Source organism: Carcharhinus amblyrhynchos, chromosome 7 (assembly GCF_965287045.1).
Source record: "Carcharhinus amblyrhynchos chromosome 7, sCarAmb.v2.hapA, whole genome shotgun sequence".
NCBI classification, from domain to species: domain Eukaryota; kingdom Metazoa; phylum Chordata; class Chondrichthyes; order Carcharhiniformes; family Carcharhinidae; genus Carcharhinus; species Carcharhinus amblyrhynchos.
This window is the reverse complement of record NC_137330.1, coordinates 31,107,064-31,123,064: the sequence shown is the minus strand read 5'-3', so window position 1 is coordinate 31,123,064 and position 16,001 is coordinate 31,107,064. Positions and strand designations below refer to the sequence as shown.

The 16,001-nt window shown below is 40.4% G+C and overlaps 1 protein-coding gene across 5 annotated transcripts in view; it reads left to right on the top strand.

Annotated features, from left to right (window-relative positions):
- The first annotated feature begins 9,612 nt into the window (after window positions 1-9,612).
- pxdn (peroxidasin) overlaps window positions 9,613-16,001 on the top strand; it is a 235,530-nt gene continuing 229,141 nt past the window's right edge. For all 5 annotated transcript variants that reach the window (XR_013886990.1, XM_080192074.1, XM_080192072.1 and 2 more), the window contains exon 1: window positions 9,613-9,883. Coding sequence is in view for 4 of the 5 variants with exons in the window: in XM_080192074.1 (XP_080048200.1) it covers window positions 9,711-9,883 (173 nt within the window). In the remaining variant the exon portion in view is untranslated. The remainder of the gene's footprint in view (window positions 9,884-16,001) is intronic.

Here is a 16,001-nt window from a genome sequence, read left to right as displayed (position 1 = left end):
TTTTTTTAACCCCTCGTCAATCTCAATCTATAGACTCTAAGGGATAAAATGTAGTTGCTTTCACAAGTAACTTCATTCGCCAATTTCTTTCACAGTACCCTTCTCTTACATTTCAAGTGATCCAAATGTGCTACATCAGGAAGAGGAGGCAGTCCTTCCTAAAGATGCAGTGTGACTTGATCTTGCATACAAGCACCAGTTCAGAGATTAACACATGTACTTGGGGGAATTGGCAGTAGGCTACAGGAAGGCACTTCACCCGTTGAATCAATGGTCACAAGAATGCAAGAACCAGGCTAATAGTTAGCTCAGTGTCAGCTCAGTGGAAGGTGAGGTCACATACTAACACTGCTGCAGAGCATTCAGATTTTGAAGGCCCAGGTATACTGAAGAAAGCCAATGAGCATATGCCAGGAAATGTTCAATGCACTGGACAGATTGCTTCCTTCCCCATTGCCAGTTCCAGCAGCAGAAATCAGAGAACCCAGTGAAAACCCATGCAGACATGAGGAGAACTTGCAAATCCCATACAAGTCACCCAAGGCCGTAATTGAACCCGGATCCTTGGTGCTGTGAGGCAGTGGTGCTAACCATTGTGCCACCCCTTGTTATTGAGTAATATCATACTAAAAAGTTATCGAAGCACTTGACATAATGATTGCTTTTGAGGTGCACATTAACGTGGTTAAATGTCTCCCTAATGGAAGGAGAATGAGTTAACCAACTAAAATTAGCAAATACGTATCTGTGGTTTGGTTATGTGTGATACATAGTGCATTTTTTTTTGTTCTTTCTGTAGTATAAGGGTCTGGCACATACAGGGTTAATGTGAGACTGAGTTCTGTACCACCCACACAGTGGTGTCAGAAGGCACAAGACCCTGACTCAGGGATCAGTGTGATGTTGAGCAGGGATGGAAAAAGACCAAAGCATGACGACAGCTCCTAGTCTGTAACCTTTACTGTACATATGTAAATACAGTAAAAAGTCTGACAACACCAGGTATTAGTCCAACCGATTTATTTGACAGTAAACGCACAAGCTTTCGGGTTAGTCCCCGAAAGCTTGTGCGTTTACTATCAAATAAATCGGTTGGACTAAAACCTGGTGTTGTCAGACTTTTTACTGTGTTTACCCCAGTCCAACGCCGGCACATCCACATCATATGTAAATAGTCATACTTGCTAATAAAGGCTTACAGTGACCTATTGAAAACTATAAAGATGACTTTAAGAAATACCATTCTGCAACAGATACCCTCCCAATTTGCTTATAGCTGCTCTTCATAAACCCTCATCTTCAATAATTGCTTAAAGAAGACGAGATGCCGGAAGATAAAACTTAAATTAAAAATTCTGAACTCCCAAGCTCCCAACAGATGCTGAAGGCACACTGAGAGTTCACCAGAAAATGCTCCAGAGAAAAGGCCTGAAAAACCAAAGGCAAGTCTTCCTTGGAAGTCCAGCTTCAGAGTGCAGAGTCCATGTTCACTTGGATGTTGAAGAAGAAGGGTTTGGACTGAAGGATAACAGGGGGAAGATTGATATGTTGGGGACAGTGGTAATGGTAATGGGGGAAAGCACAAGGGTAGCTAGAGGAGGAAAATGAGGAGGGGGTGCTGACAAAATAGGACACAATTGCCATCTTTTCAAAAACAAAATAATCAAACCACACGTTGGAGAGATATGAGAGTAGGTGAATGGTAGTCAGCTCAGATAAATAACTGCAAGAGGAACCCAGTAGGCAGCATTGCAAAAGCTGGGGACAGTCAGATGACTGTGATGGATGGAGGATTCAGGATAATTATGCTGAAAAACAATACCAAACATCATCAGTGAATATATTTACAGATAGCCTTTTAAATAATGTGCTCAGATATGTTGATGGGATGCAGACCATGAAGCCCACCACAGAAGACAACACAAAACTCCAGATGCATAATTAATAACTTTGGGGTTAGAAGATGTGGCATGGTTTCCTGTCACCCTTGGCAGTGAGAAACACTCGCTTTTCCCACTCTTACCATGGAACCTAGTCTCAGGTATAGAATCATAGAATCCCTACAATGCAGAAGGAGGCCATTCAGCCCATTGAGTCTGTTCCGACCACAATCCCCACCCAGGCCCCATTCCTGTAACCCTACATATTTACCGTGCTCCGCCTGACACTAAAGGGCAACTTAGCATGGCCAATCCACCTAATCTGCATATCTCTGGATTGTGGGGGCAAACTGGAGAACCTGCAGGAAGCTCTCGCAGACATGGGGCGAATGTGCAAACTCCACACAGAAAGTGACCTGAGACCAGAATTGAACCTGCGTCCATGGGGCTGTGAGGCAGCAGTACTAACCACTATACGATTATGGCTTAAATTGCCTGAGGTGTGGAAATATTTAACTATCCAGTGAAATAGTCAGAAATTAAGAAAAAGTTCTGCCCGCTGAGTTACTAGTTTAAAGTGTACTTGGTTTCTTATTGTCAATTGAACTTATTTCAAAAAGTACCAACTTACTTCAAAATGAACTAGTTTGTACTGATACAGCAATTCCATATTATCTATATGACCACTGGGTGGCAATAATAGGCATTGCCAAAACTTTATAGAGAAACACAAATAAAGCACTAGATGGCAGCATCAAATGTGTCCAAATAATTCCACACACCTGAAATGAAAATAATTAAAAATATCTATTGTGATTACTTTGCTGGAGTCTAACAGAATTATGATAAATTCAATTGTGGCTGTCACTACGTTTATCTTGTACATCAGTCTCAACATTTACCTGACATCTAATAGTAATATTTTCTTTCTGACAACATTCAACTCGCTGTGAATATATAAGAGAAACAAACATTTAGCTTCATGCACCCACAAAGCCCTCAGCTATAGGGACCTCTTCTTGAGCTCAACACCCAGTTTTGTAGTTAATAATATTCAGTATTCTTCACACGTCAATTTTCTACCCGTTACAATCCAAAAAGCCCACTTGTTCAGTTTCCCAAATATTTGCTGTAGCTGCCTCAAGAGACCTTATCATTGGTATAGAAAAATTAATTGCAAAATGACTCAATGTTTAATTATTTTAAGAATAAGTGTGATTCTAACTGGAGATTGCTTAGTATTGGTAAGTGTATTTAAAGGGTGATAATGAGATGAAATTGAAGTAAACTATTTTGTTAAATGGAGGTGGAAAGTGATGAAAGTGTCTTAATGTAAAAATGCATAGATTGTTTGGAGATTATAATCTACTCTGGACTGGCACTATATTCTGCCATATTCACAAGGTGCACAGTCAATGATGTCCTTAATGATGATGACACAAGATGCCTCCTGGTGAAGACCTGAACCATGACTTTCTGTGAAAAGATCAAGCTGTTAGAAGTGAAAAGAAACATCATCTTAAGGAAAAGTGTCACAGTAGATACACAATCTAAAGGGATAGTTCATCACTGTTGAAATACAAAATCACAAGGTAGCTACAAATCAAGGAAGCATTCAACAACACACCTTAGCAGCATCCATACCTTCTATCACATTATCCAATTGTCTTTATACGGGCTAATTATTTTGGCATTACTACATCATCTAGAATACCATTTTAGGTGTTGACTTGAAACTTTCCCCCACACTTTACGTAAATTGTCCTTCTACCAGTTTTATTTCCTATTATTGTTGTGCCCTTGAATTTCTTGTAGTAGTGTTTTAAATCAATTTCCTCCATGTCATGTACTTTGTACAAGCTATATGGCTCTCTCTGTTTCTCCCTTTCAAAGCTAAAGAGCCCAGCAATTTTCATGTCTTTCCTTATAACTAAAGTTTTTGATGCCTGGGGTTCAGATTCATGCTCTTCTCTACATCATGTCCATGGCTTTTAAGCTTCCATCATGTCTTGGTGTATCATACTTGAAGAATGATCTAACCAAAGTTCTGTATAATATTAGCATAGTAAGAAGTCTCACACCAGGTTAAACTCCAATATTAGCATGACGGCTTCTGATTTCTATTCAAACGATCTATCAATATTTATCAAGCATTTACCGTTGTTTACTGCTGTTCCCCCATGATTTATTTATGGCATGTTAAATTTACTGTCACTCATTGATCCTCTTCAACTTCACCTTTAGCTTAGTGACACTATTCACAACCCCATGTTGATTTTACATTGCATTTTCCATTGACTACTTTTGTAGCCCTTGGTTGCTTTCTCTGGATCAATTGGGCTCCCCTAACTTAGTATTGACTGGAAACTTAACCGAATTTCACTGGGTACAAAGATGGAATTTTGCGGCCCCTCCTGATAGTAGAGTCTTCCATTCCCGCTGAAGTCAGTGGAGTTTTGAACGTCATTTTAGGGCCCCATCCTGCCATGGCAGGGTCATAAAATTCCACTCTAAGTCTTTCATTTGGATTAAGAACAGTAAGGAGCTTCCAAATTTATCCATGGGGCACTCAATTTCATGCTTCCTCGTTTCCCTGAATTTTTACCTTCCTAACAAGTACCTGCTGTCTTCCATTTTTAAGCTGCCTGTTAATCCACACCTTGCTTTTACTGGCATATGCGTTACGTTTAATCTTTCACAAGGAATTTTATTTGACATCTTTGGTCTTGTAAGTTGAACTGCCCACTCTGAATGTATCAGGTTTTACAATGGGGCTGAATGACCCAATGGATTACAAAATGCCCATTCTCCTATGAAACAATGAGTGAATTCAAACTAGACCGGGAAAATGCAAGCTTTCCTTCTTGCCCAGATGTAAGAGTCATAATAAATAAATCTGGATTATTCAATCTAGCTTTTAGTGAACATAGTTGGCATGACCTCACAATACAAAAACTGTCCAATTGTTAGTGATAATCTCTCAGTATTTGTCCAACTACAGATACAGATGCTGTGAATTTGGAAATACAGCAGAGTGTGGACTTTGAGAATGGGGTTAAGACTTCTTGGTAGCACAAATGATAATGAAACACCAACTTGTTCTCAACCCATGCAATGACTTATGGTGTTTGGAAGTGGCACACAATATTGCATTCATTTTGTCATGTCAGCATCCTAAAGGTGATAAGGATTATGTAGCACGAAAAAAGGGAAATGTTACAGTAACACACTCGAGATATTCTTTTGCAACTGTGGTTAAAGGATGTTTGGGTATGTCAGGCTCAGTGATAACACTCTCACTTCTGAGTCAAGCCCTATTCAAGAACAAATAACCTAGACAAGCAGCTGAGTGCAATGTTGAAGGAGTGCAGCAACGTCAAAGGTGCAATCTTTCAGATTAAATGTTAAGTGGAAAAGAGGCATGGATTTTTTTTTACAGTAGAGCATGACTGTCCTCCATTGTCCTAGCAAAGAGGCAAACTCAGCCAAGCTAATTTACTTATTTAATTAACAATTGTAAGATCTTGCTGTGTGCCAACTGGTTGCAGTTCTGGGCACTGTTCCGAAAGGATGATAGATTAGTCTGGGGAGTACAGTGACATCTAGGATCCAAGAGTTGAATTATGAGGAAAAACTACACAAACTTGGTTTGTATTCCCTGGAATTGAGAAGGTTATGGGGTGATTTGATTAAGGCTTTCAGGTATTAGGAGGAATAAATAGGGCAGCAGAGAGAAACTATTTCTGCTAGTTGGGGAGTCTAGGCCTAAGGGACATTGCCTCAAAGTTAGAGTCAAACCTTTCAGGAGTGAAATATGGAAATACTTATAGTCAAAAACAGTGGTAGAAGTTTGGAGCATTTTTCTGCAAATGGTAGTTTATGCCAGGTTAATTGGTAATTTTAAATCTGATACTCCAAAATTTTTGATAGCCAGAAGTGATTGCCAAAATGTTTACAACCATTGGTGAGGATTTATGGATTAGAAACTGGAATGAATAAATGACATTCGAGCTGCTGTACATAGTTTTAAGATGTCCTTTGCACTTTTTAATTTGCACGATGGGTAGGTAGAGGTTTTAAAATCACCATTCTCACTGTTATGGGGCAAAAGGGAGTTTGTGGAGCTAAGTTACAAATCTGCCATCATCTCATTGAGTGTTAGAATAGATTCAAGGGGCTAAATGGCCTATACAGAAGTGCATCCTTATATAAACAGTCATGAGCAGACTGTTCCTAAATTGTAAAATTATGGCCCCAAGATTTGAAAACAGTTTGTATCTGACCTATTAAATCAATTAAGCATATTAAGCAGTTCAATTAGATCATCTCTTAATCTTTAATATAAAGAGAATACAAGATTAGTCTGTGCAATGCGTCCTTATAATTTAAGTCTTTTAGCCCAATATTTTTCTGGTGAGTCTGTAGTGTTCTTATTCCAAAGCCAATGAAGCATTTCTAAGACATGGTTCAAGAGTTCTGTGAGCAGTTTTGTTTACCACACCTTAGGGATATCGACCTAGGAGTGGGTGCAATGCAGACTTATCAAAATGATATGGATCCCAAGAGTTAAATTCTGAGACAAGATTATGCAAACTAGGTGTGTTCACAGAACTGAAGGCAGTATTCCAGATGCAATTTATAACCAAGGCTTTATACAACTGCAGCATAACTTTTTCATCTCACTTGAAGAAAAGGTTAACATTCTTTTAGCTTTCCAAATAGTTTTTGTACTTGCCCACTAGCTTTCAGTGATTTTTGTAGACTGATCTCTAGATCTCTCTGCCCTTCCACAATTCCTAGCTTTTCGATATGCACTGATCTATTGTTTCTGGATTCCCCACATTGGTAGGAATTTGTCAGCAGTGTCAATGCCAATGGTGGATCCAGGAGTGGGTGGCATTGCTGTTGCTGGTGGAAGAAGTTGGCTGAACACAATCACGTGACGGTGGGCAAATTATTAACTTGGAGGCGTGGAGCCTGACAAATCAAGTATTGGGCAGATAGAAAGGCACCAGTCCCAGCATCAGGTGATGGGAACACATGTACTACCACCATTTCTAAATGGCAGTTGAAGTACTGCTGCCGTAAAATGTTTGTTAACTTTCCAGCAATTTTAAACAGCCGTATACTTCGCATTGATGCTCAAGACTGAATTAGCAATCTCCCAGGTATATTTGTCTTTGATCACAACAAATTCTTCAAACATTACTAAATACATAAAATGAGTGTAATATTCTAAAATTGGTTAAACTGCAAACATATTTGTTTAATCTATTGATTGTTATCCTTTGCAAAATGTCCTTCATTGCCCTTCAATGTTTTTATTTTAATTTCCCCAAAAGACTCTTTAAGCAGAAAAATGTTTGCTTACCAATTTATTTAATAACTGGATGTGTGGAATGCACTGTTCCACTTTGTTACCCTATTATGGCAATTGTATTTACTAGGAAAATGTTCTAAATAGTAATCTGCAAATGGCTGTTGACCTAATGTAATTGTGAGATGTAGATGTCTACTGACTTATTTTATACTTTTAAAGATGTGATTATATCACATCTGACGTTTATTAAAAGGGATGGTTTACACAGCAAAACCTGTGTTGGACAGTAGAAAAGCTTGGTCACCTTGAGAAAGCAGCATGTTTCATAGAACAAGCTACAGTTTCCACATGGATGTGTATTTCCTTCAGATCTAGTGAGGATCAAGGAAAATAATTAATTACACTTAACATTAATTGTGAATCCTTCATCCATCAACTTCAAATTCACGTTCTCAGTTCCAAGTCTCTACATGGCCTTGTCCATGTCTAATATTTGTCCTGTTTTACGTCCCAACTGGCATCTTTTGCTCTTCCAATGAAGATCTATTCTGCACTTCAATCCATCGTCACTGGCATCCCCTAGTCAGATGACCAAACACTCTGTTCACCCTTGCTGCTACTTCTCTGAACTCAAAATACTTAGTGCATATTTCCTTAAAGTCTCCCCTTGGCTTCCCTGGCCACCTGTTAACTGATGATGTGGATGTGCCAGCGTTGGAGTGGGGTAAACACAGTAAAAAGTCTGACAACACCAGGTTTTAGTCCAACCGATTTATTTGATAGTAAACTCACAAGCTTTCGAGGGAACTCCCTCTTCATCAGGTGAATGGAGAGTTCTGGCCTCGGACAGATTCGCATTCTAATCAGTAATCTCTAAACTGTCTGTGCTTTATATGCTCTGTCCGAGGCCAGAACTCTCCATTCACCTGACGAAGAGGGAGTCCCATCGAAAGCTTGTGAGTTTACTATCAAATAAATCGGTTGGACTAAAACCTGGTGTTGTCAGACTTTTTAACTGTGTTTACACCTGTTAACTCACAGCCAATATCACTAAAACATAATTCATCTCATGGTGGGAGGATGTTGCTATGTACAAAATTGCTCTAGATTACATGATTAATCCTCAGAAGTAAGTTATTGGCTGCAAAGCTTTTGTTTGGGACTAGGGGAAATGTGATGTTGTGAAAACGATATGTCAACACAAGTTAGTTCTTTCTGACTCGCTGGACTCGTCCACTCGGTGTATATTTTTGTTTCTGTAAACGTTTTCAAATATTTTTGCCATCTTAATAACAAATATTATATCTGCAGCCACTAAGTATATACAAGTTATACTCATACTGTCCTAAAGGTTATACAGTATCAGGTACACCCTCTCCTCCTCAATTTTCAAAAATTCAAGGACAAGGTTCCAGAGCCCTTGCTACAAACTGAACGGTTTCTCCAAATTCCAGGTCAAAGCATCTTAAAAGTGAATGCCTTGCATCAAAAATGCAGTATGCAAACAGTCTCAAACAATTCATACTGAACAGTAATCTTACTAAAGATTTACACCCATTCACCATTACATCGCAACCTTTACTTGCACCACCTCTTGCTAGAAAATCTAGTGTTTCATTAGCTTTTCACATGGCCCTACCCAGTTAGTGAGCTATTTTTCAACCGGAACTTGTAAAAACGCTCTGCTCTTCCACATCACTCAACTTTTTCTTACTCCAATTCGTACTTTTCATATCAAGTTGCCGCACTCCACGTTAGTTTCGTGTGCAGATTTGGACATTTCTATGTCCCGTCTAAATCATCCACACGGACAGAGAAAAGAAATGCTCCCAGGGCAGAACCCAGAAAATGCCCTTCAATCCCGTTCCCTGTTTCCTCGCTCCTCATTCAGTTTGCTATCCTCCACGTCCCCTCTCCATACGCTTCCGGATGGTCTGAGTGACTATATCTCTCCCAGACCTGCCCCCAGTCCCCCAGGAAGAAACTTAGAATCAGGAAACAAAACTGTGGGGTCTTTTAAGTTTCTCCAAGGATAGAGCAGGTGAGGGGGAATGAAAGCAAAAGAAAATATTTGCAAGGAGTCTTGCAGCCAAAGACCAAACTGAATTAGAAGGAAAGCCCCAGCCCTTGCCCACACACACACACAGACGGCTAGCGAATGATTGAGACCGCGCAAGACCATTGCTATTTCTGCTGCCTTGCTGCCATCACCGGGAACTCGCTCTCGCGCCCCGCACTAAAGCCCTTCCACGGGGCATCCGAACGTGCTGGCACCATTCCCACCTTCTCTGATTGGCTGTGAGGTGGGCGGGTTGTTCCTCGCGAGGCAAGGTGCGGCTGTCAATCAGCTGACGTCACAATGCCTGGGGTGCCGGGTTAGGTTGAGCGGGCAGAGAGAGAGAGAGAGAGAGAACGAGCTTTTGTGGTTGTTGTGCTGCGGACTCCCTTCCTCCTCCTCCCACTGCACTGAGTGTTCACCCAGAGGCTGCAGTCAGAGCGGCGGCCGCGCAATGCTCGGGAAAACCCGCTCTCTCCTGGCCGCAGCAACATGCCTCTTCATGGTCGCCTTGCCGCCGCGGAGCACTGCTTGCCCCAGCCGGTGCCTTTGTTTCCGCACCACGGTGAGGTGCATGCATCTCACGCTGGAGCATATACCTGCTGTCTCCCCGCAAACGACAATCCTGTGAGTATGTGCACAGCTCTTGCAAGGGGAGGGCAGGCTGAGCGCTGTCTAAGCTGTTGCTGCTACTGCAGTGCTTTAAGGGATCTGATGCATTAGTAGCAGCAAGCCCAGATTTTAAACCACTGCTTGATTGATGTTTATCACAGAGTTAGGTGTGCTACATAGTGTGTTTACGAACACACTTGCATCTTACAGCTTTTATTGCTGTGAGTGACCTTTCCAATTTTGAAGAGCTTTCTGTATATTGGGAGGGTTCTTGTCTTCCTCTAATCAGTGGCGAACTGCACTGAAACCGTTGGATAGATTTTATTCTGGGAGCTGGAGAGTGGTGGAATCGTGTTTTTTATAAAACTTGTTGCCTTCTATTGACAATGATGAGTGTTGAAAACATGGTGATAAAGAGGATGTGCTTAACGGAGCCAAAAGTATCGCTGAGTGGAAAGTTTAGGCACGGCACATCTGGTTTTAAGGATGTCTGGGAAGTTATTTTTTGGAGGGGTGGGAGTGTTACCGCACCATCTGAAGTCACGTTTAAAAGCGAGAGGTAGAAAATAAAAGACAAAGATCTTATTTCGGACGTTTACATTTCGGTGTAAATGCAAGGTCTCATTAATGGGCGTCTGCTGAAACTCGCCTGGAGTTGGGGCGCTTCTCTCCAGTGACTCCGATTCGACCCATTGACCAAGTGTAAAATATAATGTCCTGTGCATGACCTGGAAGCTATGGGTAACTGGATTGAGATCAGACCAAAAATATAAGTGGCAGCCTTTCATAATGCTCTGGCTTGGGAGAAAAAACATTTCAATCGCATTCACTTTTGATTAAACACTAGTTATGTATTAAATAGAATGTAGTTAAGATCAACTGTTTGTTTTTGAGTCCCGGTTTACTTATTTTCGGTTGGAGGTGCGAACGGAAGACGTAGTGGAGAGGTTATTGCTTCAGGAATCATTTCTTACATGGAAATGCTGAGACACGTTACCAGGATTACTGGACTTTAGTCCCACAGTGGAATGTAAATATTGGTCACGAATCTGTAACTGGAGGAGAGAGAGGACAACGCTCCTGTTCGTCTTCCAGTTTAAACCACAGGCTGCCCAGAAACTAAACTGTTAATCCTAGCTATGACTGTAACATCACATTCTGCACTCTCTCCTTCCCTGTGAACGGTACGCTTTGTCTGTACAGTGTGCAAGGAACAATACTTTTCACTGTATCTCAATACACGTGACAATAATAAAATCAAATCAAATGTCAACAATTTTGCCTTTTTTGATGGTGTGGGTGGGAAGTGTTTCCTTCTGTTGTTGTCTATAACCTCTGCCCTCATGGGGACTCTAGAATCTGTTTTACTAAATATACATTCATTAAGTTGATGCTCTGATTCTGGTGAGGGCAGAAGGTTAATGTGTGTGTAACCAAGTTTGACTGAGGTAGTTAGTAGGTCATGTTAATTTTATTTACTGATTAGAAAGGAGGAGGAAAATTGAGGTGGTGTTTTTTTTAAGCATTTGTGACTCATCAGCCAGAACTTCTCTTTGTTAATTTCATGTTTTCCTTCCTTAGGATGAGCTAACCATATTTTTTGTGCTTTTATTGTAAGCAATTGATTTTTGTTTTAGCTTTTCATCCACTAATGTGAAACAAAGGGCCAGGTTTATCTGACAATTTGTATACATTCAATTTAACTCAATGATTTTCAAGGATGGAGCATGGTTGGATCAAGATGTGGTGGAGATGTACTTTAATGAGAATATTGCCACCATTTTTAGGTTTATTTAGTGTGCAGACAAACAAGAATTACAGGCAGGAAAAGATCAGCTGATTAATCTGGTCTTCCCCACAATCATAATGACTGGAAAATCACAACTGGACACTTTTTACAGCCAGAAGTCATTTAATTTCCTGGGAGAGATATGGACCAGAATTTTGAGGATGTCAGGGTTTTCTTTCCCACCATTGGAAGAGTCAGTGGGGAATACATCCCTGTTGATACTGCCTGCTCCTGGATGATTTCACACTCCAGTGTTAATTGACTGAAGGTGGAACTTACACACAACTTGGGAGGAAATTCCCCCTTTGGAGAGTTGGTGACCAATTGGATTGGTGGGCAGTGCCAGGGTCTGCAATGGACAGAACTGGGACTGCAGCCGGTCCCCAGAGGCAAATCCCAGGATTCCAGGAATAGTTAAGTTATGGGGGTGTCAGGGCCTGCTAGGGGAGAGCAGAGAAGGTTTGGGGTGTTGGTTGAGAGCTGGGAGTTCTGCACTTACCAGCTGGTAAGTGGGGTGCCTGGTGTTATAAGAGGGATGCTGATGGAGGCACTCCCTGGTCTCCCTTCCCTTCCCATTTGAGGGCTGAATGCAATGTATATTTGCTTCATCCCATCGGACTGAAAATTGAGTCTGGGTGGGAAGTAGCCATTAAATGATCAATAAGTGGCCACTTCAAGGCCTCGATCAGGACAAATGCAGACCCAGGCCTCACCCATCCCAGCTTAAAACTGCAGAGAGGCTGGGTTGGACAAGAACCCAGTGGGAAGCCCATTCAAGGAACTTTAAGCCCCCCTTTTGCCCCCAGACCAGAAAATCCACCTGTTTGGATGTGTAAAATTCTGCCCATGAAATCAGCAACAGTAACCGAGGACCCAAAAACATCAAGGGTGGGGGCTGCAGTGCATTGCGTTGGAGAGGGAGATCTGGACAATTCCTCTCAGATCCCCTGAGGCGAACATAAGCAGCCCAGGAGACCACATTGACCTTGCTTACATCAACTGTTAAATCGCTTGGCCTTTTATTAAAAGTGACCTTTGCCCTAGCCAAGAACACTCCAGCTCTCTTTGAAGCTCTGTAGCAATGCAATATAAAGGCTGACGGTGTATTCCGAAGGTTCACCACTCACTGGGAACGTAAGAAACGTTTATCTAAATGGACTAAAAACTTCTCAAGTTAATTTGGGACCAAGTGGAATGGGGAAAGAGTGTTGCTTGTGAGAAGTGGGCGAGGTGATGCGTTGTGTAATTGTAGAGGTGGAATTTTGAAAGTCAAGCAAGATGTAGCAGCTAATCATTGAACTTTCTGAGCTTTGTAGTTGTGCACAAATGCCGAAAAAAAAATTGTTACCAATTCTATTTTAATCAAAATCTACTGTTTAATGGCAATTTTGTATTTTACAACCAATAAGATGGAAACGATGCTGTTTCACTGAAGTTTCACTGGATTTTGGATATTAAAAATGTATCTGATTCTGACTCTTACAATACATCCTCTGAGTGGGCATGAATGATGGGACTATTTGGCGTAATAGTGGTCATGGAGTGTTCGTTTTTGCACAGTATGTTGCACTTTTTTCTCTCTCTGGTACAGGGTTGGTCTAACATAGAAATAAGTAACATTTTAACTTTGCTGTCTGTTTAGGCATGCAAATAAATGTTCGCAAAGAGTTTTTTTGTTGTGATGATGAATTCCTAATAACCTTTGTGCTGCCAACTAATGCTGATTAAATTGCTGCCTCTTTTGCATTACATACCAGCTCTTGCTAATAGATGTTTTTTAGTGGATATTTTTAATAGCATCTGTTGAGTGAAAACTACTCATTTTCATGTTTTGAAATCGTTGCCGGGAAATATTTTTGATATTTGCATTATTAAGTGTATTGACGTGAAAGCTATTGTGGCATAGCACCACACAGTTAATATGCAAGATTTGTATTTTTACAAGGTTGTAAAATGCCGTTGCATGTTTTTGATGTGGAGTAATTTGGAGCAGTGCCAAGGTAGATTGAAAAAGCATTTACAGCCAAACACGGAAAATAAAATCAGATATGTGTTAGAGCTGCTTTTACTGCCAGAATAGTAGAAATGCCATGAATTGTGTTTATTTGATTTTAATGGATCTTTCCAGCAAAAGCTGCAGATGACTTAATTTGGTACACAAGTTCACATCATTACTGTCACACTGTAAATCAAACATTTTAGTGTGATTACCATATAAATGCAGTCCATTCTGTTGAATACCAGCTTGCTGAAAAGTTTTTGTACTTCGATAGTCTGTTTTTGAGTTATTCGGCTTTAATTTTGCATAATCAAATCCTGAAACTAACAATTTATTGACATATTTTATACTTGCAGTAAAATCATCTTGTTTCCTTTTTGTTTTACACCACCAAAGTGGATTTTGCAAGATGTCAGTTTATCTGAATGCAAGTTACAGACAATATCAAAGCTTAATTTGATCATAATAGGCCAGATCTTCTTGAAATCGTAATGACATGTTGATGACGTATGCTATTATTAACAAGCATGTCAGTCACTGAGTTCAGGGAAAGAAAACATTTGACAGGGGTACAAATTTCCTGAACCCCCCTACTGTTTACCTCACATTAGTGCCACCGTGTTCCTGGTTTCCCTGCTATTTTTAAGAGCTTGTTGGATTTGCAAATTAATTTCCCAGTAAAGTATGTTCAGAAAGTTGGAGCTCATAATTAACAGCACAAGTATCTCTTGAGTGATGTGACTTGTTAACACAATGCATGGCACAGTGGTATAGTGGTTAGCACAGTGGAGCTTCACAGCTCCAGGGACCCGGGTTCAGTTCTGGCCTCTGGTCTGTGTGGAGTTGGCACCTTCTCCCTGTGTCTGTGTGATTTTCCTCCGAATGCTCTGGTTTCCTCCCACGCTCCAAAATGTGCAAGTTAAGTTGATTGGCCATGCTAAAATTGACCATTAGTGTCAGAGAGCTTAGCAGGGTAAATACACAGGATAGGGCCAAGGTGGGATAGTTTTCAATGCATGCTTGAATAGGCTGAATGGCCTCCTGCATAGGGATTCTATGATTCAATTTTTGTCCAGAAAGGAAACAATAACCTTTGAGTCTCGTTCCTATAAGTAGTAAATCGTTCTTAGAGTTTTAAAATTATGAATTTCAAATGGAATTAGAATGGCTTGACAGTAGCCAGACTTGCAACCAAGCACGTACATTGGCAGCTTTTATTTATACATTCTGCTTGTGAGCCTGAATATGCTCCAAGGGAGCCCTGTTCTAAAACATAAAGGTAGAAACCCAAGTAAATAAAGTGCCATCATTACAGATGATATTTTTAACAGATATTAAGTACTTGCATTCCAGCAAAAATCAAAATCTGATGGTTGCCAGACAGAAATTTGACCCCACAGATAAATCCTTAATTCTCATCAGTTTGGCAACTTTAAATGCTTAATCTTGAGTAATTATTGTGTTCACTGGTGCCGCTGCATTAATAAAAAAGCTGGAATTTGCATTTATGTAGCTCCTTTCACAATCTCAAGATATTCTAAAGGACTTCAGTCAATCAAGTAATTTTGAAATGCAATCATTGTTGTACTGTTGGGAATTGGAGCAGGCAATTTGTATGTAGCAAGTTCCCATAAACAGCAATGAGAAAATAATCAAATAATCCATTTTAGCTGATGGATAAATGTTGACCAGGATCACGGGAGAAGTTTTCTTTTATTGAAATCACGTTGAGATATTTTAATATCTATTGAACAGGGCGGATAGGGTCTCAGTTAATTGTCTCATCTCAAATACAACTTCAAATGTGTAGCACTCTGTCAGTACTGCATAAAAATGTCGGTCCATATCAATTCAATTGATACACCTTATGCTTCAGGATGCTGCAATTGCTCAAGGTTAGTTAAATGCAGAGAGGCAAATTAAGTAATTTCTAGACCTATTTCAAAGTGAAGAGGATGTAGTGAACTTTTAATTTCTATTATATGACCATTTCACAAGATAATAAAAACACATTCAAATGTCTTGACTACCTAGAACTGGGTAGGATATATATGATGTGGATGTGCTGGTGTTGGACTGGGGTAAACACAGTAAAAAGCCTGACAAAACCAGGTTTTAGTCCAACCGACTTATTTGATAGTAAACTCACAAGCTTTCGAGGGGACAGTTTAGAGATCAGTAATCTCTAAACTGTCTGTGCTTTATATGCTCTGTCCGAGGCCAGAACTCTCCATTCGCCTGACAAAGAGGGAGTCCCCTCGAAAGCTTGTGAGTTTACTATCAAATAAATCGGTTGGACTAAAACCTGGTGTTGTCAGACTTTTTACTAGGATATATATCACAGA